At 44.6% G+C, this 24,435-nt stretch overlaps 1 protein-coding gene and 2 pseudogenes across 1 annotated transcript; 2 read left to right on the top strand and 1 right to left on the bottom strand.

The window, feature by feature from the left end:
- Positions 1-2,623: 2,623 nt before the first annotated feature.
- Positions 2,624-5,806, top strand: LOC107278334 (putative disease resistance protein RGA1; annotated as a pseudogene).
- Positions 5,807-6,888: 1,082 nt separating this feature from the next.
- On the bottom strand, positions 6,889-8,845 carry LOC4338218 (uncharacterized; annotated as a pseudogene).
- Positions 8,846-20,789: 11,944 nt separating this feature from the next.
- LOC107275469 (uncharacterized) lies at positions 20,790-24,078 on the top strand. Its single transcript, XM_015783070.3, has 3 exons — positions 20,790-22,082; positions 22,362-22,472; positions 23,635-24,078. The coding sequence occupies exons 1-2, from the start codon at positions 20,867-20,869 to the stop codon at positions 22,445-22,447; spliced, it is 1,302 nt and encodes a 433-aa protein (XP_015638556.1). The 5' UTR covers positions 20,790-20,866; the 3' UTR covers positions 22,448-22,472; positions 23,635-24,078.
- The last annotated feature ends 357 nt before the right edge of the window (positions 24,079-24,435 follow it).

Here is a 24,435-nt window from a genome sequence, read left to right as displayed (position 1 = left end):
TGTTGTTGCCTTGGATGTTGTTTAGCTATTGCCGTAAGTGTCAATTTAGTCCGGTTGCAAATATGTATTGTTGTTCAAATTGATTTAAATGCAGCATATGCTAAAATATTTCAGACACATAGTATCTATAAATGGAGATGAACACAACAGACCTAAACTAATTCCTCAAAAAAGACAGCGATTTGGCATATACTACATGATGAAAGCACTTAGAGACTAGCCTAGACACAACAGATTCCAGAAATCTACAATACCTACAGAGTCATCGTCTTTGCTTTCTTGCCATCAGACGTGGTGGCCCAGTAGCATCCAATCCCACTAGCAGACCATGCCACCGAAGAATTGAGCAGCGAAGGAGAGCATGACGCCGCCTCCACATCTTTCTTGTTGATGTGAAACTGAAGCAACGCAGACTGCTGAAATTAGGGATAGTGACAGCCCCACCGTCAAGGTGGTTGAGAAACTAGTAGCAGCGTGAGAGACGAATTAGGTTTGCATGTGGAGGCATCACCACATTGGTACATATGCACAGATGACCTGTGCACAGGCACATGCCCTAGAGAGAGCTATAGGGAAGAGAGAAAGAGAGATAGAAGAAGAGGAGAAACATGTGAGGTTGCCAAAGAAATAGAGGGAGAAGAGGGAGGTCGAGGAGGAGAGCTCCTCAACCCCTCTCCCTACTCCCCAACGGTGGCCCGACAATAGCCCACGTCCCCCAATGCCACAACACTTGCTCTTCCCACAGAGAAGAGGTAGCGAGGAGGTGGCTCCAGCCGCGAGGACAACCATGGCGAGGATCTCCTTCAATGGAGGCAAGACGGCCATCAGCATTGGTGACAGACGTGTGGTAGGTGGAGAGGAGAACAACTCAGGGCTCCCATGGCTCCACCAAAGCTAGGAGCCATTGTCGAAGGTCCGCCAACTAGGAAAAAGAGATAGAAAGAAGAGGGGACGAGAGAGAGAAGGGATGACATGTGGATCCACTTATTATTATTATTATTATTATTATTATTATTATTATTATTATTATTATTATTATTATTATTATTATGTTCATGTTGGTACTAACATGGATGCCACGTTAGTCACTAAATGAAAATTGATCTCGTTTTGATAACTGAGGGAGGATGTAAACTAGGATGCATAGCTGAATGCCCATAGAGTAGGAAAAGAAGAGGCAAGAAGAAAACAAATGAAGAAAATAATGATAAAGATCCCTCAATAATCCCTTCCTTGCCTCGCAATCACGCAAAAAAAAAGAAAAGAAAAGCCAACAATTAAAGATTGAAACAAAACCATCAAGCTAAGCGCAGAATGAAGAGCAAGGCAAGGATAAACTTTGTTTAAAAAAATTAAAGACTTTCTACAGTGCATGTGATATATTAGAGCCATTGATTGCTCTAAATCCAACGGATTAAGATAGAAGGTACCAGTGCGAAGGTACTTAAAGTTTGGGCTATGTATAAAATTCGTGCGGGTGGAGATTGGGAATAAAATCGACAGCGTGGGATTCAATCGCGCAAGCTCTGCCTCTTTGGCGAGCCCTCTCCACCACTGGGCAAGTGTGGGTTTTACGTTCAAAACAAATCTACACCCTAGTTACACATGTAATTAAAGTGAAAAAGTTTTTCTCCTAAATATTGTCGAATGTGCTAGCTACAGATAAACTCAATTATTAAGCCATGAGAGTCAGAAAGACTTTTTTCAACAACAAATCATGTGTTGTTAGAATTGGAGGATGTTAAAGAGTAGTGCTTTCCAAACCTCTGGTTAGGGTGTGTTCAGGACACTTTGCTGACCTCTGTTATATTGTTTTCCATGTGCATACTTCCTGAACTTGAAATTTTTTCTAAATTAAAGTTGTTTTAAAAGATCGTATTACTACATTTTTCAATTCTTTTATATTTACTTAATTAATCATATATATATAATTAATTATGCGCTAATGAGCTACTACCTCGTTTTGAGAATGAGTTACAAACAAGTAGTGCCAAACACACCACTATAGCCTGTGGATCAGTAAGCCGTTGAATCTGACATGATGAGTAGTAGTTTGTTAATCCAACGGGATAGGTGATTCGACAATATTGATGTGTATGAAGATTTGCATGGTTCAAAGATATGCATAATTTTACGCATGTAGGAAGATCTTAGGAGGTTATTTACGCACTTATCATTTTGCTGGGGTGGCAAGCTGATGTGCAGAAATATCCTAAGTGACTCTTTTTTCTAAACTTAAAAATGCACCCACTAACAAGGTTTTAATACCGGCATACTCAGGTTTCATTATCTTGTACTCAATCACACCCAACGACCAATATTTATGTACCCTCAAGAAGAGGGTAGAAAAAAGCAAATGAAGGAAATGATGACAAGGAAAAAGATAGACCCCGTAATAAGCCCTTCCTTGCATCACAATCTCACCAAAAAAATAAAAGAAAAAAGAGCTAACAACAAATTAAAGATTGAAGCAGAAGCATCAAGCTAAGCATAGGATGAAGAGCAAGGCAAGGCAGGGATAAACTTTATTTCAAAAAAAAAAAGGAAAAAATGTATGTTGGTAGCTATATACACGTCCGTGCGGGTACTGACTGCCTCATCAACCAATCTGCCCTCCGTTAGTGTCAATGTGTGTTTGTGTCGATCATTCACATTCACATATGGCCATTGTTCTGGATGTGTTCGCGTCCTACGTTGGCAACCTGCTCAAGCAGGTGGCCAAGGACGAGCTCAACCTCCTCTTCGGCGTCTCCCTCGAGATCGCCACCCTCCACGACAAGCTGCGCATCCTCAAGGACTATCTCGCCGACGCCGATCGCCGACGCATCACCGACCTGAGTGTCCAGGGCTGGGTTACGAAGCTCAAGCACACCATGTACGACGCCACCGACATCCTTGACCTCTGCCACCTCAAGGCCATGCAGCGCGGGGGTGGTAGCTCATCCTCCTCCGACCCTGTGGGCTACCGCTGCTCTTCTGCCTCCGTAATCCACTCTTCGCCCACGACATTGGCAGCCGCATCAAGGCGCTCAATGCCAGGCTCGACGCCATCTGCAAGAGCGCAGCCACCTTCAGCTTCCTCAAGCTGGAGTCCTACGAAGACATGGTGGCGCCTCGACGGTTCAGCGTCGCCAACCGCAGGACGGACCCGGTGTTGGAGCAGTCGGCCGTGGTCGGAGAGAAGATCAAGGAGGACACCAGGGCGCTGGTGAGGAGACTCACCGATGGCAAGCACAAGAAGCAGGACGCGGTGATGGTGGTTGCCATGGTGGGCACCGGCGGGATCAGCAAGACAAAACTGGCGAAAGAAGGTGTTCAACGACGAGGCCATCAAGGAAGCGTCCGACAAGAAGATATGGCTCAGCGTGACACAAGACGTGAACGAGGTGAACCTCCTGAGGACGGCCATCAAGTCTGTCGGCGGCGCCAGCGATGGTCGAGAGAGCAACAAGTCACTGCTCGTGCTAGCGCTCGTCGACGCCATCAGGGACAAGAGGTTCTTCTTGGTGCTCGATGACGTGTGGAGTGAAAGATCTTGGGACAATTTACTCAAGGCACCCTTCAGCCATGGCGCCGCCGGCAGCCACCTCCTCATCACCACCCGCCATGACGAAGTCACCCAACGGATGGAAGCCATGCAACCTTTCCACCACGTCGACAAACTGTACCCTCAATATGCATGGTTACTGCTCAAGAAACAGGTCATAGCTCTACCCATATTAATTATTACCAGCATATATATGTAATCTTGTACTAATTGCTAGCTAGTAAGCTCAAAATTAATCTGAATTCATGCATGCATGCATGTTCAGGTAGCATCAAGTGATGATATGGAGGAGGTTGAAATTGATGACACACTAAAGGACATCGGAATGGAAATAATAAAGAAATGTGGCGGATTACCACTTGCTGTAAAAGTAATGGGAGGGCTGTTGCGTAGGAGGGAGAAACGGAGATCTGATTGGGAGCAAGTTCTGCAAGATTTTATGTGGTCAATACCTCCTGCTTTATTAGACGATGCGGTGTACCTGAACTATCAAGATTTGCATCCTTGTTTGAAGCAATGCTTTCTGCACTGCTCCCTCCTCCCAAAAAATGTAGTATTCTACAATGTCACAGTCTTGGCATGTGGATAAGCGAATGATTTCTTCACGGGGACACCGATGATTTAGAAAAATTAGGAGAAGGGTAATATCAAGAGTTAATTTACAGAAACCTAATAGAGCCAGATGAAGAATATGCTAATCAGTGTTAGCAGCATGCATGATGTTGTTCGCTCATTTTCTCAACATCTATCTAGAGATGAAGCATTTGTAGTTTCAACTTTAGATGAAAGAGGCAAAGGTGCACTTCAAACACAAAAGTTTCTTAGGCTGTCTATAGAAACCAATGATTTGCAACCAAATGATGAATTTGACTGGAGACTTATACAAGGCCAGGGATCACTTAGAACACTAATAGTAATTGGTGAGCTCAAGATTAACCATGGGGATTTGTTGATTAATTTTTCAAGCCTAAGAATTATGCACATAGAAGACGCCAACTGTACTGCTTCCTTGGCTGAATCCTTGCACCATCTCAAACATTTGAGGTATATCTTTCTAAAATGCAGCGACCTAGCTAGACTACTACGGAACATCAACAAACTCAAATTATTGCAGTACCTTGAGATTGAGTTTGAAAACTTAGTCAGGCTTCCTAATAGCCTTGTAAAGCTAGGGCGGCTTAGGCATCCAAGCCTTGTAAAGCTAGGGCGGCTTAGGCATCTTGACCTTTTAGGTGTAAGCATAAATGGCATACCCCGACAGTTCTGTGGATTGACAAATTTGAGGTATTTATGCGGGTTTCCTGCACAAGCAGATGGTGAGTGGTGTAGTTTACAAGAGCTGGGGCCTCTCGCTCAGCTACGGAGACTTTCACTAAGAAAGCTAGATAATGTACCTGCTCCCTCCTTGGCTACAGAGGCTAGGCTTGGTGAAGTTGCATCTTATGTACTTAGCTTGAGATTAGACTGTAGCAGTAGACTTGGTGAAGATGGGTTAGTAAAAGATGAGAAAAGTGTCTCCGAGGAAGAACCTTGACAAATCGAGGAGGTGTTGGATGAGCTTGCCCCACCATGGTGCATTGAGAGTATTGAGATCAATGGCTATTTTGGACAACGGCTACCAAGGTGGATGATGTCTAGAGGAGCAAGTGCATTTGAGAGACTGATGATTGTGATGATGCAGGACCTAGCCTGCTGCACCCAACTGCCTAACAGCCTCTGCCACCTCCCATGCCTGAAATTTTTTCAGGTCATGCATGCCCCTGCAATCAAGCGTGTTGGCCCTAAATTCATTACTATACGACCATCATCCAGCCAACACCACCATGGTGCCCAAGTATACCCTAGTTTGAAGGAGATGAATCTAATAGGCATGGAGGAGTAGGAGTGGGAGTGGGAGTGGGATCAGCAACCAAATAATGTGCAGACAATGCCTGCATTGGAAGAGCTTACGCTCGAAAACTGCAAATTGAGAAGCCTTCCTCCTGGCCTTTCCTCGGAAGCGATAGCTTTAACAAGCATGGACCTATATAAATCCAGCAACTCAGCTCTATAGAGAGCTTTGCTTCTCTTGTCAAGCTTGAGCTGCAAGATAACCCTGACCTGGAGAGGGTCACATCTCTCCCCAAATTGTAGAAGCTCATCATTGTCGGCTGCCCGAAGATGAGGGCATTGGAGGGGGTGCCTGAGCTACGGGGGCTGGAGCTGGAGGACTACGACATGGAACAACTCCCAAGATACCTGCAGGCTTGCAGGATGTGAGTCCTATGCACCTGGTGCTGGACTGCAACTTAGAGCTGCTCACATCCATAGCCCTTGGAGAATCTGGTCCTGAGTGGGGCAAATTGAGCCATGTCCAGCATATCAAGGCCTATGCTGATCAAAGAGACGATGAAAGGAAGTGGCACATGTTGTACACAAGAGAACCCTACAGTTTTGAGACAAACATCGGTGACAACTCTTCTTCCAGTACTGGAGTAAATTAGCTCGGCTGCTTATTCTTCTTCTGATTTCTGTCCATATTTTTTCTTTCTTTTTACCCATATTCGTTCCATCTTTCAACTGCATGATGAGCCTTTCTACTGTCTCCGTTTCACTTAATGGACAGCTTCAGAGGATGAGGAGTAGGAAACAAATACTTCGATAGCTCAAGGCACCCAAGTGGTATCTGGCAGCCATCCATTGTCGAAGACATTGCTAGAGACAACAGTCAATGCATGCTACAAATTGTTGCGGTCCACAACTGTCAGCAAATCTCCTAGCCTAACGAGCAATTTTACAGTCCTTGAAGAGATACCATGAGGTAAAAAAAATTTAATGTAAAATTTGGTGCCTCATAGTATTTAATTTACAATAGAAAAAGTGGTACCTCATGGTATCTTCTTAAAGACTGTAAAATTGCTCTAGTCTAACATTCATTTTTTAGATAATGCCTAGTCTATCATTCATAAGGAAGGCTCTACAGCTCTGTACATGAGATGGGACTGTGAATTTGTGATTTGTATTGTTGACATATGCTACTACTTCCTGCAATGTACTGAAAGAAACAAATATATTACTATTTGAGCCAACATTATTTGATTTGAGGACTGCAGTGACTTAACACATTGTTAATTTTGTACTTAGCCTCTCCCCTGAATATTGACTATTATATTGAGAAAAGTTAGGAAAGACCTAAGAAGGTAGCCTCATTGCCTATCAAAAACAGCTGCAATTCAAACTTTTTTTTTTGAAACCTAAGCCAGCTCTTGCTGGTTTTATATTAAGTGAGGGGGGAACTGTACATAAATTCAAACTTGTGGCTAGAACAGAACATATGACATCAAATCACTAGGTAACTGAATATTAGATATTACGAGTAGTATGCAGGAATCTTTAGATACATTTAACACAGGAAGTGCCAGTGAATCAACACACCATGGGTATGCAACACGGAGTGCCATCCAATAACATTTCAAGATGAAGATCCAACAGAAAGGTGGGATTGGAGGCTTACTACTAGTTATAAGCCACCTAAAGATTTTCACCCCATGAGTTGTTGATTTGATTCAGGAGATTTTATTTTGCTATGTCCTTGATGACCTCATCCATGTCGAGCTTCTTCATCGCTGTGAAAGGTCTTGGCATGTTCTGCACACAAATTGGAGTGTGCTCAATCAGACACAAATCATGATGCACCCTAATTCCTAGCAAATATAGTAATGATTATATAGAATGGTCTCTTAGATTCGATGTTCTAATTGGAATGCAAGTGATTTAAGTACATAGGTGAGTTAATATATCATCACTGAAAAGAACTGCCAATGCAAGTTAAAAGAAAACCAAAAGAATAACTAGCTAGCAAACAACAGATGTAGAAAGCTAAGAAAAGTCCCTTATGATTCAGGTACCAAGTAGTAAACAAGATTACCAGCAGTGATATGAACACTTCACCACCTTCCTCACGAATCTCCAGGCAACCACGTCGTGGCTGAGAATTAGGAGGAAAACAATGATGACAACGAAGGAAGCCAGTGAGATAACCGAAAAGTTATTTTAGGGTTGATTGTTGCAAAAAAAAACAATTACTTCGGTTTAACACCATGTAGATACTTTTTCAGGGTTGATTACCACAGATACCCCAGGAACAAAACTTTCCAGATCCTCCTTTACCTTCACAGCTCTGATCTTGAACTGTCTGCATTGAGTGCTAGAGAATCGTACAAAGAAGCAAGGATAAAAGAAAATTCAATAAGAATTGCTACCAATAATTCATTTAATGCAATAGGACTTTTTTAGATATGTCAAGATAAAGGAATGATGTACGAGTTATCTAGAATTATTCAGCTAAGCAAGGAGAACATTTTGTCCAATGTGCAAAAGCAAATTATAAGTCTGTTCGATAACAGATCTATTGCGCGTATGGTCAATCATCATTCTTATATGTAAAATACAAAAGAAGGTGGTCTTACATACTGATTAGAGATACAGTAAGGAATTCTGGGTTTGGGTTCTATGTCGATGGTATCTATTGACAAAACCATTGTTAACACTTCCAGTGATAATTCACAAAAACTAAAGTCCGTTATTGAAGTTTAAGTAACTAGTATTAATTGAACGTACAGAAAACAGCAGAAAACACTCAATTATCAAGGAAGGAAGCAGAGTATATGACCCCCCAAAAAGAAATGGAAACCTATAGATAGCAAAGCACTTGACAGATAATCACAAAAAATGGCTTCATATATACACCAAAACTAGAAGCCGCAAGAAGAAGTAAGTAAACCTACTACAGCCAAAATACTATAATCCCCTAGCAACTATTTGAACTTAGGTACAGAGAGAACATTGTTCTTTTTCTTTTTCTTCTGAACTGACATCGTTAGAAAATGATTTCCTTATGGCTTCGGCGGGTATCAAAATCTGAAGAATGCACAGAAGACCATCCATAGTATGTATGTAAAAGGGGGCTTCACCTTTTAGGTTATCAACCAACCATTAGCCTGTTAGCCCCAGCAGAACGCCATTAAATCCCAAGGATGAACAAGTAATCCCCTCACCCCGAGCGTGGGGGCACTTACCATGACTCCACGACGATGCGCTTCCCGTTGCTGGCCACAGCGCTGTAATCCGCAGCCGCCACCTCTGCATCTTCTTTCCTGGCCCTCTTCCTCCCCTTCTACTCGGGTGCTGCCGCCTCCTTTTTGGCCGCCTTTGCCGGAGCCTCGGCCCACTGCTTCCCGACGGCCATGCTCCGTGTCTTCCTCGGTGACCCGGCCGCCGGAGACTTGCGCTTAGGAGGCATCAGCGGCAGTAGGCGAGAGTTAGCGTTGGTTGGTTCCTTCTCCAAGGGAGATGGAGTTGGGGTTGGGGAAATGGGGGGGTTTCGTCGGAATTGAGGGAAGAGAAAAGGTGCGAGAGGTTCCCGCCCAACCCTCTTCCCATTGGCAGGAAAGAATCCACTCCCAACTTGGTCCTTCTTGGGCCTTGGGCCTATGAATCGATTGATGTATGAGCCTTCCCTGTAATTTATCGATGTGAACCCATCTGTCAGCTGGAAGTATCTTTCAGTTGGAAAAAGTACACCAAAGGTCACTCGACTTGTCATCGACTTAAAAAACGCCCTCAAACCACAAAACCAGATATCTGGTATCCCTTAACTAATTAAAACCGATCACAATAGGTCCTAGATCAGTATTGCAACAGGTTTTGTTCGACGTGGTGACTGAGTCAGCGTGGGACCCACGTAGGCACTATATGTAAGAGTGATCCACGTCATCACCCTTCCTCTTTCTCCTCTTCTATCATTCTGGGCGAGGCGAGAGGCGGGTGCAGAGGCCGGCAGATGAGGCGGGAGAGAGGAGGAGGGTGGTGGCTGCAGCGGGGTACAGCCCAGCCGGCCCATCCCGTCCCCGCCGCAAGCGGTCGTCGTCTTCCACCTCCAGACGCTGCCCGTTCCTCTCCCCGGCCACAAAACCCTAGCGCTGCCACCGATTCGATCCGCCTCCCCGCTTGTTTTCCATTCCGATTGATTACGAAAATCGATTACCCTTCACCTCCTCATAAATTCCCCCATGTTTTCCCCATCAATCATGCCTTTAATCGCCTTGAATCATCGCCTCTTCATCTCCGGCGAACCGACGCCATTACCTTCGGCAACCGAGCTCCCCGGCACTGTGTTCGTGTTCCTTTCTTGGCCTCTCTCTTGGTTCGTGTTCCTTTCTTTCTTGCCAAGTGCCAAGTGCCAACCACGGGGCAGGAGTTCTCGGCGCCATTTTTTGTTTATAATGATGTGTTTATTGCAAGATAACACGCTCATCCTTTCACATGAAACAGGTCGATGCGACGGTAAATTGTATTAAATCGTAATCTTCTATGCTCGCTCAATTTCTTCGGATTCCATTACTGAAAATGCACAAAACCATCGGATTGAGTTTCTCCATATTAGTTCAGAATTTATTAGGTTATATGTTAATGACAAAGTCATATGACTAAAGGATCCGTAAAAAACGATCCTAACTCTAGCGCATAATTTTATTTTTTTTCATAAAATAACTAAGCACATAAACACCGTTTTGGCGGGAGCATATGATGGGATTAGGCACTGATGAGGACATCCCTTCCAACGATACAACCACGCCTATTGCACAGCAAGGACCAATGACTAGAGCTCGAGCTCGTGAACTTAATTATCAGGTAAAGTCATTCCTAGCTAATCATACAAGTTCTTCTCAGAATTAGGTGCTACTAAATGGTTGTTGTGATCTACTTGTTGTTAGGAATATGGGAGAGGAACCAAATCGCAAGCAGCACTAGCAGCGCTGATTTGATGAAGTCAATGCTCTTCACTCCGGAGGGCAAACGGGGCAAATGAGTACTTGTTGGAAAGATCTCGTCGTCTACTGTCAGCTATGTGTGGCCTCACCATCAACTTTGACCCAGGCTACTCAGAATGACGAAAATAGTTCTTTACATCAGAAACTTGGGCTTGGGCCTTGTATCATTACAGCCCATTAGGGGTCCACAAAACCTAGGGTTTGCTCCCACCTCCTCTCCTGGTCATTCCTCCACCTATATACACTCCTAGCAGCCACCATTTTGCACTTTGGGTTTTGTTTTGATGTAAGTTTAGCTGCAGCTACTTCCTTGTACTCGCGTGTGTCGGCTAGACCACCCGGATACTTGTATTTAGAACCCCATTTTGGTTTGTTTAAGTTTCATCATTTGACAAGTGCCGTGAGCTGTTTCCTTGTCAACTTGTTTCTTGCTTGTTCTTCGATTGCTTGCAGGTTCAAGGTTGTTCTTGGCACGACAAGAACAGCAACAACGTGGAGTCGGTGTACCAGTTGCTACGGCGCAGCACCCCTGTGGTAGTTGTAGTCGGACAGCCAACGTCGTATCCTTCCCCAAATCGAAGTTTATCCTCCTCTCATCGAAAGATCGGGAACCCCCGTTGCTGCATCAGGCACGGAGACCAATGAGCATCTGCCATAAGGCTGCTTATTACCGAAACGCTAATTAGCGCGTAGGCGTTGGCGGCGCAAACACTAATTCCCTTTTTATCTTTTTTTCTCTGTTGCTCTTTTTTTCTCCCGTGATTAGTTACCTTTTTCTCGCCGCAAGCGTGATTTTCTTCACGATTTTTTTTTTGTTTTATAAATTAAAATTTTCACATCCAATTTAAGTTGAAAATTTTTAAAAAATGTTTTAAATTTTAAGATGAAAGTTTTCAAATTTAAATCGAATGTCTTGAACTGTGTGATGAAAGTTTATAAACCAGTATTTTCTTACAAATGCGATAAAAAATATATTTTTTCAATTTTTTTCCCAAGCAGTGCGGAAGCCGGAAGAGGAGCAAGACACCGTCACCACCCTGACATGACATGCGGGCCCTACCTCATTACCTCAAAACACGGCACCGCTCCCCCCGCGTGAACCGAGCTCTCGTGGACCTCACCGACCGCCTCGGCTTCTCCACTTCCTTCCTCGAGTGTTTTACCCCTATGCCATTAAGAAAGTTGGAGGTACGCATGTGCCATAAAAAAGTTTTGAGTCATTTATATGCCATGACACAAATTTTCGTTTACCTGTGCGCCACTTTGGATGGAATCAGCACTAACGGAGACTAACGGAGGTTTAAAAGGTCTATTTTGCCCTTGCTCTATTTCAGCCACTTTGGATGAAACATTTGGAAGAGAAATCGGCTCACACACCACATAGAGGCTGAAATGTAGATTGAAGAAAATGAAATAAAGTGAACATTTTTAAAAAATGAAAATAAAGTTAAAACAGGAAATAAATATGGAAAAATTCGTAAATAAATTTTAAAATGATGGAAATAAATAGAAAACAGGGAATAAATAAGAAAAAAAATTCGTAAATAAATTTTAAAAATCATAAATAAATACAAACATATGAAAACATAAGGAAAATTCGTAAAAGGATAAGGAAAAAAATGCGTGGATAAATAAGAAAAAATGCAAAAAAAATTAGAAAAAGCAGGAATAATACTTGGTTATAGGATCAACGTTCAAGCAACTAAACTTGGTCATAGCATCAACATTCATGACATAACTTGCATCCATAGCAACAAGTTCATATCACCAACATTTAAAGTAGTAATTCAACACACTAAGTCCACACATAAAAAGATCACCAACTGCTAGCATTACAGAATCACACCCAAACTGAACAAACTCTGAACTCTGCAACAATATGTAGCAGCAAGAAAGCAAGAAATGCAACAAGCTGTTCGTCCTCACAGCTGCTTCAGTCCGTCGGCGAAGCATGAGCTGAACCGCGCCATGTCGGACTCCGGCAGCGCCACGCCGATCTCGATGCCGCGCCATGGACACCGTGCCGGGCGTCTTGTCGATGGACAGGAGCTCCACCTTCGTCGGCTGGCCCAGCCCGAAGTCGGTGTCGTACACGGCGTACAGCGGCGAGCCGCCGATGGACATCGGCCGGTGCGGCATCAGCGACACGATCTTCTGGAACCACCCGTCGGCACCGTCCAGAACGCCGTCGTCGAGCCCCCTGATGGCGGCGCCGATGCCCGCCGCCGCCGTCACCACGCTGCCGGCGCCGAGCAGGCTGGATCTGGCGAGGCGACGCGAGACGAGGCGAGGCGGCGGCGGCGGCGGCGGCATGCCGGCGAGGCGAGGCAAAGGCGGCGGCGTGCCGGCGACGGCGACGACCGGCGGCGGCGGCGGCGGCGGCTATAGAGGCGGCGGCTAGGCTAGGGTTCGAGTGAGGCGCACGGGAGAGGAGGAGTAGAGATGAAAATGCTTCAGGGGCAATTTAGTCATTTTCATACGTGAGTCCCACATGTCAGAGCTCATTCTCTAACATGGATGGAATGGTACACGGGTAAACGAAAGTTTGTGTCATGGACAGGTAACTCTCAATTTTTTTACGGCACACGCGTAAGCTTCAACTTACTTAATGGTACAGGGGGTTAAAAGACTCTCCCTCCACGCCGCAACGCAAAGGCAGCAAAACCCTCTCCTCGATTCCCCCCTCTGCTTCGCTCCGCCGCCTCCGACTCCGAAATGCAGCACCCGCTCCGCCGCGGCGCCCGTGGCGCGCGCCCTCTCCACGGCCGCCGGCGCCGGCGCCTCGGCCTCGCGCCCTCGGTGGGGGATGATCCACCACACGGGCCTGCTCATGCCCCCGTCGTCGCCGCGCGCCGCGTTCCAGCTCGCCGAGCCACCGTGCGCCTCCCACATCCTCGTCCCCGAGCACCTCGTCGAACCGCAGCCCTGCCCCCCCGGCATGATGCGCGCCTGCAGTTCCCACGCCCGCGCCTCCAGCGGCGACGGCCTCCTCGTCCTCGACTTCACGGACGGCCTCACCGCGGCCCCCGCCGCCGGTGCGCGCGGCCCGATACCGCTCGACGGCAAGCAACTGAAGCCCGACGTCACGCGCTTCGTCTGCAACCCTCTCAGCGGCGAGCTGTTCCGCGTCCCGGACATCGACGGGACGAAGAAGACCTTGAAGTGGCAACTCGTCGGCATCCTCACCCAATCTGACCGCCCCAACGGGCCGCCGGATAGGTACGCTCTCGCTTCGTTCAGCTCAAACGCCGCCGCCGCCGACAACGATGAGTGGTCCTTCGCCGTTCGGCGGTTTCTCTCGCAAAAGGGGGAATGGGACGAGCCGGTGGTTTTCCCGTCCCCGCTCCCGCTCGAGCGGCCATTGTTCGTGGATCACGATCCGGTGACCTTCGCCGGCCGTATTTGGTGGGTCGACGTGAGCTGGGGCGCCATTTCCGTCGATCCGCTCAGCGACCAACCGGAGCTGCGCTTTGTCGAGCTGCCAGGGGGCAGTGTGATGGAGCCCGTGAAGGATGAGAAGCGGAGGGGCCTAGTCAGGTACCGCCGCTTGGGCGTCAGCGAGGGGAGGCTGCGCTACGCTGAGGCGTCCCAGAAGGAGCCATTCGTGCTCAGCTCCTTTGCCCTTGACGACAATGGCAGCAGCTGGACGCTGGAGCACCGGGTGGCGCTCAGCCGGCTCCGGGTGGATGGGGGACTCCCATTGCAGCAGGAGGACACGCCACAGATTGGTGTCATTGACCCACTGAATGCTAGCATAATGTACCTCAAAATCGGCGTGCAATGTATCTCCGTTGACATGGAGAGGGGTAAGGTGCTTGGGCGTTCTCTGTTAGGTGATGAGAGTTATACTCGCTCATGTCTCACCGCTCTCCTAACTCCGTGTGTTCTCCCACCGTGGCTTCCATCATACCGGATACCTTCTGCAGGTTCTTTCTCATGCTTTCTTTGAGATGCATGTTTTCCATACGATGTGAATATGCAGATTTTTATTGTTACGCTCATATGTTCTGATTTGTCCTTGAAATTTAACCGTGTGGTTGGAGGCCTGTTTATAGTAGGATGATTTGTTTCATGAATAATCTATGGGATTTTTGCAAATGCTAATTGTCAAGCGTCTGAAAGCCACTTAAATTTCAATCGATGTGCCTGCTAGCTATCTGATTCTGTTTCTAGATGAGTGTGTTGTGCGGATTGGTAATTCAATGGGGTGATAGATGAAAAAAATTATGTATGTCCAGTCAACTAACCTATGCTCTTTTGAATCTGTTTTTTTTTTCCTATGTTAATGATTCATGCATAAATTCTGTATCATCATTTGTGAAGATTTATTGTAGGTCAGGAGAGATATCTTAATGCAATTATATTTCGCAGTCTTTTTTGTTGCAGTTTAGAATTCACTATGCAAGACTAATAGACTATACTAAAACTCTATAAGTTATCACTTTCACATTTTACTCTAGAACTTACATGCATTTACTTTAGAATTATTGTACGGACGGTACGAACTGCCAGGAGTGGCTTAATGCAAAATTTCACATTGGTCCAGGAAAACTTATCTAGACTGGAACCAAAATAAATTGCCTTGTTATTATCTTGAGACATTGTCTATGTTGCTTCCTGCTTCTTGACAATGATCCTGTCATACGGTTTTGATGTAATGATGTAAGTGGCATGTAGAAGAAAAATATAATCACATTATTTTTTCTATTAGAAGAGTAAAAAACAAACATGTATATGGGACTATAATATTGTTTTTGTTTGCTTGTGTTCCTGATGAATAAATAAATATTGGTTCATTTCATATCACTTACTCCCCTCGCACGTTCCCACTGCTTAACTTTCGCTTTCTAGGTTTCTAAAATTTAACAAGTGTAAGCTGTTCTGATGGATTAGGATTTTTCTCTTTTCGGTGAGGTGATGTATTATTATGCAATTGGAGCTGTGATTCCAATTTCTCATTATGGAAAACAATGGCCGAGTCCTCAACTTTGGGTTTACTGATGCATATTGAACTTAAAATTAGCCGAGTAGAGATTCCAAACATGAACCCATAAGTTGGCATCAGATTGTTAGACTCCTTTTGGGAGCAATCTGGGAAAAGGCTGTCTTACATGTCATTCGAAAATAAACCATATAGTTGGATGTTTTTTGATATTAGTATTGTGTCATAAGTCATTTCCAATTTCAGTTGTTCATTGAATGGTGGAATTAGTTGCTGTAATCTGGGAATTTAGGTAGGCATGTTGAAACATCCAAAAAAAAACAGAAATACCCATTGCAAATTGCTTGAAACTTACCTAAATTTCTGTCAACATGCATAGCCATTTTATTCTGTTTGTTGATGAGTACGTTATTGATCTGCACTAGCCCAATGTGGAGCTAAATGGTGATGGAAAATTATGCATTTACAGCCAACTGAGCTGAACATGTTTCAGTGTATAAACATGGTTTATCTGTTGAATGTGTCAGAGACAAGATGCTATGCTCTTGCATACTGTATACGAATGTACACAAAAGTACAGTTCCATTTCTTATGTTGTATTGTTTAACTCCCTCACTGTAGGAACTCCAAATACCAAGAGCAACATCAAAAGCAAAACCTTGTCAGACATATTGGTTCGTGCAGATAAGGACACGAAGAATTGAGGTAAAGAACCAAGTTCGCTTGATACTTTATTCTGCTATTCTTGTCTAACTAGCATATGGCCCGTGCATTGCAACAAAATTTTAATTAAAGAAAATTATCATTAACCCGTTATTACCATCATTTTCTACATATATAATCTTTTAATTGCTGCATATATTTGCTACGGATATGTGGACCCTTTGGCCCCACATTATCCTTTTTCTTTCCAAAAAGTAGAGAGTTGGTGGGGGTGGTTGACATGTGGACCCTCTAGCCCCACCTCTCCTTTTTCTTCTCCAGAAAAGGTAGGAGTTGGTGGTGGGGGTGGTGGCAGAATCACCACCATGACAACTCTCTTTTAAAGGAGTACTACACTCTTTTAAAGGAGTATAGACAACCCGTTATTACTAACATTCTTTGCACATATCATCTCTTAGTTGCCACATATATTTTGTTACTGATATATGGACCCTTTGACCCTACATTGTCATTTTTCTTTCCAAAATGTAGAGAGTTGGTGGGGGTGGTTGACATGTGAGCCCTCTAGCCTCACCTGTTCTTTTTCCTCTCAAAAAAGGTTGGGAGTTTGATGGGGGTGGTGGCAGAACCACCACCACTATTCCCTTTTAACAAAGTATAGATGATATATTTGATCCTTTCCTATGTTAAGGAAACATGAGTCCTGACTAGTTACTTTTGCTGACCATTACTGTGGTGCACTTTAAATTAAATTCACCTCACCATAAAACAGTACACAAATAACTATGGCTACTATGTCATACTATAGACCTTGGAGCTGTACAGGTTGTAGCTGTGGTTTTATCTGCCAGTTATCACTGAATACAAACTTCAAACAGTAAATTATGAGTCGGTAGTCTAGGAATCTAGGATGCAAGCCTAAATAAAGTCGGTAGTCTTGTTGTCATTATGAGCTACTAAGTAAATTGCTTCCTGTTTCTTGTCAAGTGATCATATTGTAAGTTTTTCTACCCTGTGGAAATGGTTTGTGGAATATATATCTGGTACTTTCTCTAGTTATCCTTTTTTGAACCACCAACTATTTCATTCTTTATTGTGTTAAGGAAATTGCATTTATGGCTGGCTACTTTCTCTGCCTATATGTCCCTGTTGTCATTTGAGACAGGCTTGTTTACAAAATGACTACTACTTACTCACTCCATCCCATAAAAAACCAACCTAATACCGGATGTGCGGTCCTAGATTCGTTTTTTATGGGACGGAGGGAGTAGGTTTCAAACAGTAAAATATTCCTATCTACAGTGCTCTTGTAGTTGCAGTTTAGATTCACTATGCAGGAGTATGCTAAAAAATATTGATATTGCATTTTACTCAAGACCTTCTATTAGCTGTACATACTTGTTACAGTATGATTTAAACTACCTCGTATGACTTGATGGGAGTATTTCCCATCCTTGTGAGACATAAGGACGTATTTTATCTTTGTGTAATAAGTAGTTATTTTTTGTTGCAACGAGAGATATAAATACCCCTATATACATCATAAAATCATCCTTCTTGTGATAGATGACTATAATTTCTTCGTATACATCTCAACCTTCGTATTTTTTTTCTCATGATAGGGAGGTACACAAGCTTCAAATTCGTCCTGTAAACCTAAATGAAACCTTTAGTTTTGTTGGCATCTTGAGTTACTGTCTACAATGATTAATGTTTCTTTATCAAGCTATCCTGCCTTAAGGTTTTGATGCAACAAAAAAATGCACATGGAAAATAAACATGCAATTATACTTTTCTCTATATGAAACTGCAAAGAGGTATATGGGAGTACACTATTATTTCTGTTAATACGTGTTTTTATAGTAGCAAGAAGAAATGGTTAATTTCTCATGTCACTCCCTTGTTATGATCAATAAGATGTATCTAACGTTTAACTTGTTATCTCCAGATTTCTGAAATTTAACAGGTGAAAGTGAAAGCCATTATGATAGATTAGGAAGTCTTTTGTTGAAGTTGTTCTGAACTTCTGATAGATTAGGAAGCTTTTCTTTCTTACGAAGTGATGCACTACGATGCAATTAGTGCTACATAAACTTCCTTTTTTTTTTTTGGAAATGTTGGCTGACAGCTGAATTTCGAGTTTCACTTATGCATGCGAACTTAAAATTAGCTGAGCAAAGGTTCCCTAAGTGAGTTTGCTTTGAACTGTAGGTTCATGTTGGCAGCAGATTACGAGTCTTCGTTTTTGGACGTAGGGAAAACATTGTGTATGTCATCTTAGATACTCGTTTTCTAGCAACTCTTTGATTTGATGTTGATCTGCTGGAAGATGAGCAACTATTTGATGTTAATCTGTTGGAAGATTGGCAGCTTTGTGTGTTAACACAATCGATGACTGGCAGTCTGATTACTGATGGTAGTAAATTGGTAACTTGCTGAAGTTTTTGAGACATTTGGTTGTCTGATTCATGCAATTCGAATGTGATGTTTGGAAATTTTTTTTGCCATTTTTATTGCATTCTTTGTCCTTCGGCATGCTCAATTGAAGCGAATATCGCATTGTTTATTTATTTTGTTTCTACCATTAGACTTCTGTAGCCCCCAAAATATTAGTCATCGTTAACCCTGCTTGCCAGAAAAATAAACAGTCTGCTTTTTACAACGCGAGATCGTGCTTAGTATAATTTGGTTTAAGTTGGAAATGCATCAATGTTGGATGCACTGCCAATCTATTGATGCATGCTGAACTTAACTGCCAATCTGCTGATGGTAAGTAAACAGTCTGCTTTTACTGTAAGTCTGTAACCAAGGTTGGTAGTACCTGCGTATACTAAGATATTACTCTCTACATATTTCCTCCGTCCAAAAAAAAAAGCTAAACCTAGGAGCTAAACCTAGGGGTCCTAGGTTGGCTCTGTCCAAAAAAAAGTCAACCTAGGATTAGGAGGTTGGCTACCCTAATCCTAGGTTGGCTTTTTTTTTTTGACAGGAGTATATAAAAAGAAACTTCAATGAAGGAATCTGGAAGCATTTGACCCGTTCATTTTCATAAGTTGGAAGCATTTGACCCGTTCATTTTCATAAGTTGATTTTTTATGAGACGAATATATTCTCAAACGTTGATTTTTCACTACTATTGAAATGATCATTGCGTGCGGGCGGTAACTCACACCCCACGGAAAAATCAGCTCATTTTCGCATGTGATCCATTTAAGAGGACTGCATGGGAAAATCGATTTTTCCGTGCGGTCCTCTTAAATAGGCTGCACGTGAAAATGAGCCAAATTTCCCGTGCAATATATTAAGAGAACCGCAGGGGAAAATAGTTTCCCTCCTACCCACTTCAAAAAATTCCCTTTTTCTCTCCTTTCCCCTATCCGTGCGCGCCTAAGTCCCCCCCTCTCTCTCTCTTTTATTTATCCGGCCGATCTGACTCTCTCTATCCTCCCTCTCTCTCTCTCACTCCTCTCTCCTCGATCTCCTCCTGGCGACGGGCGTAGGCGGTGGCGACAGCGGTGGCGGCGGACGGTGGCGCGTGGCCCCTCCCCTTGCAGATCCGGCGGAGGGGAGGCATGGGGGAGGGGGTGGCGGCGACGACAACGACGGCAGCCCGCGGCTCCTCCCCTCCCTTCCCCGGCGGCGATGGGAGCGGGCGGCGGATCCGTCGCCAGCGCTTGCAGCGGCGACAGCGGCGGACCTCAGCTAGGGTGGCGGTGGCGGCGGCTGGATTAGGGTTAGGCTTTGGTTTTTTTTTCGATTTTTCATTTTCCCGTGCGGGTGGCTTAAGCGCCTGCACGCGCGGGTGCGTCGCCTGCACGAAAAAGTCGCGATTTTCGCAGATACTTCCTTCCAGACGGTCAAATTCTCTACACGCGAAAATTGAATTCATCCATACGGGAAAATCCTTAATGTAGTAGTGTTTTCATGAGACGAATGCAAAAGTTGCTCTGAACTCTCTTTTGAGCAAAACACACCGACGTGGGGAGGGGGGGGGGGCTTTGTTCGATCTGGCTGAACGGGTGGGATTTTTTGGAATGCAAAATTATTAGCACATGATTAATTAATTGTTAACTATAATTTGATTTTTTATAAAAAGATATAAAAAGCTTTTTATAAAAAATACATCGTGGTTATGAAAAACGAGATACGTTGTACTCCCTTCAGGCTTCATCCCACGAAGATTTCATTTTCCAGTTTTTGAATATACTCTTCGTCTTATTTAAAATTTTTCTATGATTAATATTTTTGTTGTTATTACATGATAAAACAAGAATAGTACTTTTATGCGTGACTAATTTTTTTATAAAATTTTTAAATAAGATAAACAACCAAATGTTGGCGTTGGACGCAGACAAAAAAAAAGTCTTCGTTAGACGGAGAGAGTAGTACACAAATCAAAAGGCTAATTCTAACTGAAGAATTATCTTCATATTGTTACGTTGGACCTTGAGGATCACAGCCCATTGGGCCAACACCGTCTGTGGCTCCCAGGCCGACACAACCTGAGCATTTTGGCGGGAAACCGTTGCCATGCTTTTTGTAGGCCAGCTGTCAACGGATCGTTCAAAAAGGATGAACAAGTACAGAGGCAGGAGCAGATGGATAGAGACAGGTAACGTCACCAAGTAGAACAACGCAAAATGCTGCACCGAGTCTATGCGCACCGGGCCACACCGTTGCGAAACCCTCTCGGCTCCAAATGCCCTGGCTCACGGTGGACCGAGCCCACGGCCGGACGTCACGGCTCCCTGCCCCTCTGCTGCTCGTGTCAGAGCTCCACTTCTTTCCATGGACCTCACCCACCGTGAACAACCGACCCCGCCGCCTCGCCTTCTCCGGTAGGGTAGGGTAGGCTAGGCTAGGCTACGCTCGCCACGATACGCGCGCCGCCTCCGCCCAAAGATGCAGCGCCTCCCGCTCCGGCGCGCCCTGTCCGCCGCCGCGTCCGCGCCCGTACGCCGCGCCCTCTCCACGGCGTCGCGGCGCCCTCCGTGGGCGATGGTGGAGAAGTACGTGGCGGTCGGATCTCCCGAGCGGCGCGTATCCCTCCGGCTCGCGGAGCCCCCGTGCGGCTCCAGGCTCATCGCCCCCGCCCACCTCGTCGGCTACGCGCCGCGCGTGCCCGACCCCGACACGGACGAGCTGAACGCCTTCTTCGCCGGCTTCGTCAAGGCCGCGAGCGGCGACGGCCTCCTCCTCCTCACCTTCATGGAAGTCACCGGCACGGCCCCCCTCGTCCCCGGCGGCGGTGGGTGGCGCGCGCTGACTGGCATCAGCATCGACCCCGACATGACGCGGTTCGTGTGCAACCCCATCTCCGGCGAGCTGTTCGGCCTCCCGGACATCGACGGCACCAAGAAGACCGCGTGGTTCTCCGACATCGGCATCCTCACCCAATCCGAACGCCCGCACGGGCCGCCGGACAGGTATGCCGTCGCTTTGTTCAGGGAGGACTCGGTGGGCTACCGCGGCGGGGACGAACGGTTCGCCATGCGCCGGTTTCTCTCACAAACGGGCAAGTGGGACAAGCTGGTGGGCTTGCCGTCCTCGCTCCCGCTCCACCGGCGTCGCATGAACACATCCACGCAGGAGGTGGTGGCCTTCGCCGGCCGGCTGTGGTGGGTCGACCTGAGCTGGGGCGCCCTCTCCGCCGACCCTTTCAGCGATCGCCCGGAGCTCCGCTTCGTCGAGCTGCCGAGAGGCAGCGTGACACAGCCCATGGAGAAGGAGCGCCGGGAGCTGCGCAGGTTCCGCCGCGTCGGCGTCAGCGAGGGGAGGCTGCGCTACGCCGAGGTGTCCCAGGAGGAGCCATACGTGCTCAGTTCGTTCGCCCTCGACGACGACGGCGGCGGGTGGACGCTGGAGCACCGCGTGGCTCTTAGCCGGCTCTGGCCGCATGACCAAAACCTCTGCAAGAACACGCCGCAGATCGCAGCCATTGACCCACTGAACGCTGGCTGCATGCACCTCGTAGTTGGCAGGCAGGTTGTCTCCATAGACATGGACAATGGGGATTTGCTTGGGTGCACGCTGGGAGGTGGAAGTGATCCATCCGTGGATACACTTACACCATGTTTGCTCCCTCCGTGGCTTGCATCGTGCCGGATCCCCCGTGCAGGTGATCATCTTTCATGTGATTTCTCCCGTGTACATGCATGCTTGACACACCAGATTTGCTTATTAAGTGTTAATTAGATAGATCCAGGACTTTGTTCGTTTTACATCTCTGTTGAAACTTGAAACGGTATAATGTTAGTGGGAGGCTTAGCTTGTGCATAGTGGTACTGGTAGTATCATTTGTTTTGTCACTTCAATATGCAATGTTGGAAACGTGTATCTACTTACATTATTGTTTTCTCTTGTAAAATTTTGAAAATCCTTCTGTTTGTGATTGAAGAAACTCTTTCAAGGAACAAGGCGGATGCGAAAAGCAAGAGTTTATCAGACATGTTGGTTCGTGTAGATAGGAAGAAGATGACTTGAGACCAAACAGCAAATGGGTCAGCAGGTACTTCATTAAGCTAACTATTATTCAATCAGTCGTCTTGTTAATTCTTTTCACCATACATGGATGCCGTTCGATTACCACTTTTCACTGCTTGTATTCCTTATTTTCTTGAAGTGTGTGCTCCGAATCATGAAAGGCCATTTTATAAGATAAGATGGATATTTTAGTTGAATTAGCATAACATTTGAGCAAATATTGCTTTTTCTTCCGTCTTGTGGTAGCACTTTAGACGAAGGGGCAGATCCAGCACACATTCATCACTGTCATTTGACACCGGTTACTCTTTGCCAATCACTGTATAAGTCCTCTTTAGATTAAGAAATTTCTCTTATAATCTGCAATGGCACGATTATTTTTTAAAGAAATTTGATTAGTGACCTAGATGATATTTTCTCCTGGATCCATCCCTAATACAAGGTGCATCCTAGGGTAAAGTACACTAAAAATTATCAGTCATGTTTTACTCTTCAGTATTGACTTTGCATAAAAAAGCAGATTATAGCTGTTGTTTAAACAGCATTGCATAAAGCAAACTCCAAATTTGGCCAATAAAATATGAAGTAGGTAACCAAGTCACTAAGTATAAAAGCCTTAAAGGTGTTTGGTCTTGTCATCATTATAAGTATCTATTTTCATAAGAGTTAATTATAGTTTGTTGCATTGTGTATAATATTATGAGCAACCACTTAAAAGCTTCATGTAATATTTTTGCTGGGATAAAAAAAATTGATGGAAGGTAAGCAGTAGATGTGATTAAGTGCAAACTAGAAACTTTTGCCTATAAAACATAATAGTATTGTGTAAGAGCTGAAAGGATTCCCTGCATTGTAATCATGCTGAGTCACTGTCATTCTTTGGTCCTAAAATATTATCTCTTATCAAGCCTAAGAGTCTAAGATGATGAAGCTTGCTACTACGATTTGATAGTAAAAATCATAATTAGGTATTCTGCTGAATAAAGACATGAATATAAAATAAAATTGTTGTGTAATATAGTACTGAATCAGGACTTGAATAAAAGATAACATGCTCTCTTTTCAATTTCTTAAGTAGAAATGGCTAGATGGACTATCATAGTTTTCCATTTACTTGTTTATGTTTTCATTTTTTTTATACCGCTCATTCTATTCAAACATATCCTAATGTTTCCTGTTTGATTCAGATTTCTTAAAAACCAACTGAAGAGGTGTTTTAACGAATGAGGAAGCTGATGGATGGTAGTTGTAGAAGTCCCGTTTCGGAAACCCAATGGAAGTTCCAAGTGTTTTGACCTCACAGTTTATCTACATATTTTTGGAGAAACAGGAACCCTTTTTTTTTTCCTTTTTTTGGGTGGAGGCTTTGCTTGTGAGCATATTGAGAACATTGCAGTAGAGTGACTCAATTCAGCCAGCATGTCATGACCATCACATAAGAATATACATGCTGTGTTTGTTGCTGGACAATATGGTCATCTTTGCACTTGAAAAATAGATCGATGGATGTTAATGTAACTTTCCAGGATTCTTGTTTAGGCATCTTCTGTGCTTGCTTATTCATATCGGATACCTGTCATCACATTGTTTCAGCTGGTAAAAAATTCAATACTAAATCTCGGGTTGTATCTTCATGCTTGGTTATACGTGTGCATCAGCACCTAAGTGCCAATCTATTGTTACTGGTAGGCAAGATATGTAAAATATCTCTCTGTTACTTATTTGAGGCAGAAGAGCAGGGAATCATTCGAATATATCGCAGTGATTTCATGATTTATACGCAGAAAACAGTGTTTTGCTTTCATTTGATAGAACCATTGCACTACTATGAAGTACAACGAATCCAGACATGGTTATGAAGTGTTTTATCTGGTACTAGGTTGCTTTATAGGACGGAGGGAGTAGCAGCTAGCATGGCAAACATGATGGTCAATCTCTGAACTTTCAATGCCATTTGCTTCACCCCGCTTTAAGACAAAAACCACCTT

The sequence above is a fragment of the Oryza sativa genome, chromosome 5 (genome assembly GCF_034140825.1).
Source record: "Oryza sativa Japonica Group chromosome 5, ASM3414082v1".
Classification (NCBI taxonomy): Eukaryota; Viridiplantae; Streptophyta; class Magnoliopsida; order Poales; family Poaceae; genus Oryza; species Oryza sativa.
The sequence above is the reverse complement of the archived record's forward strand: the minus strand, read 5'-3'. Positions and strand labels throughout refer to the sequence as shown.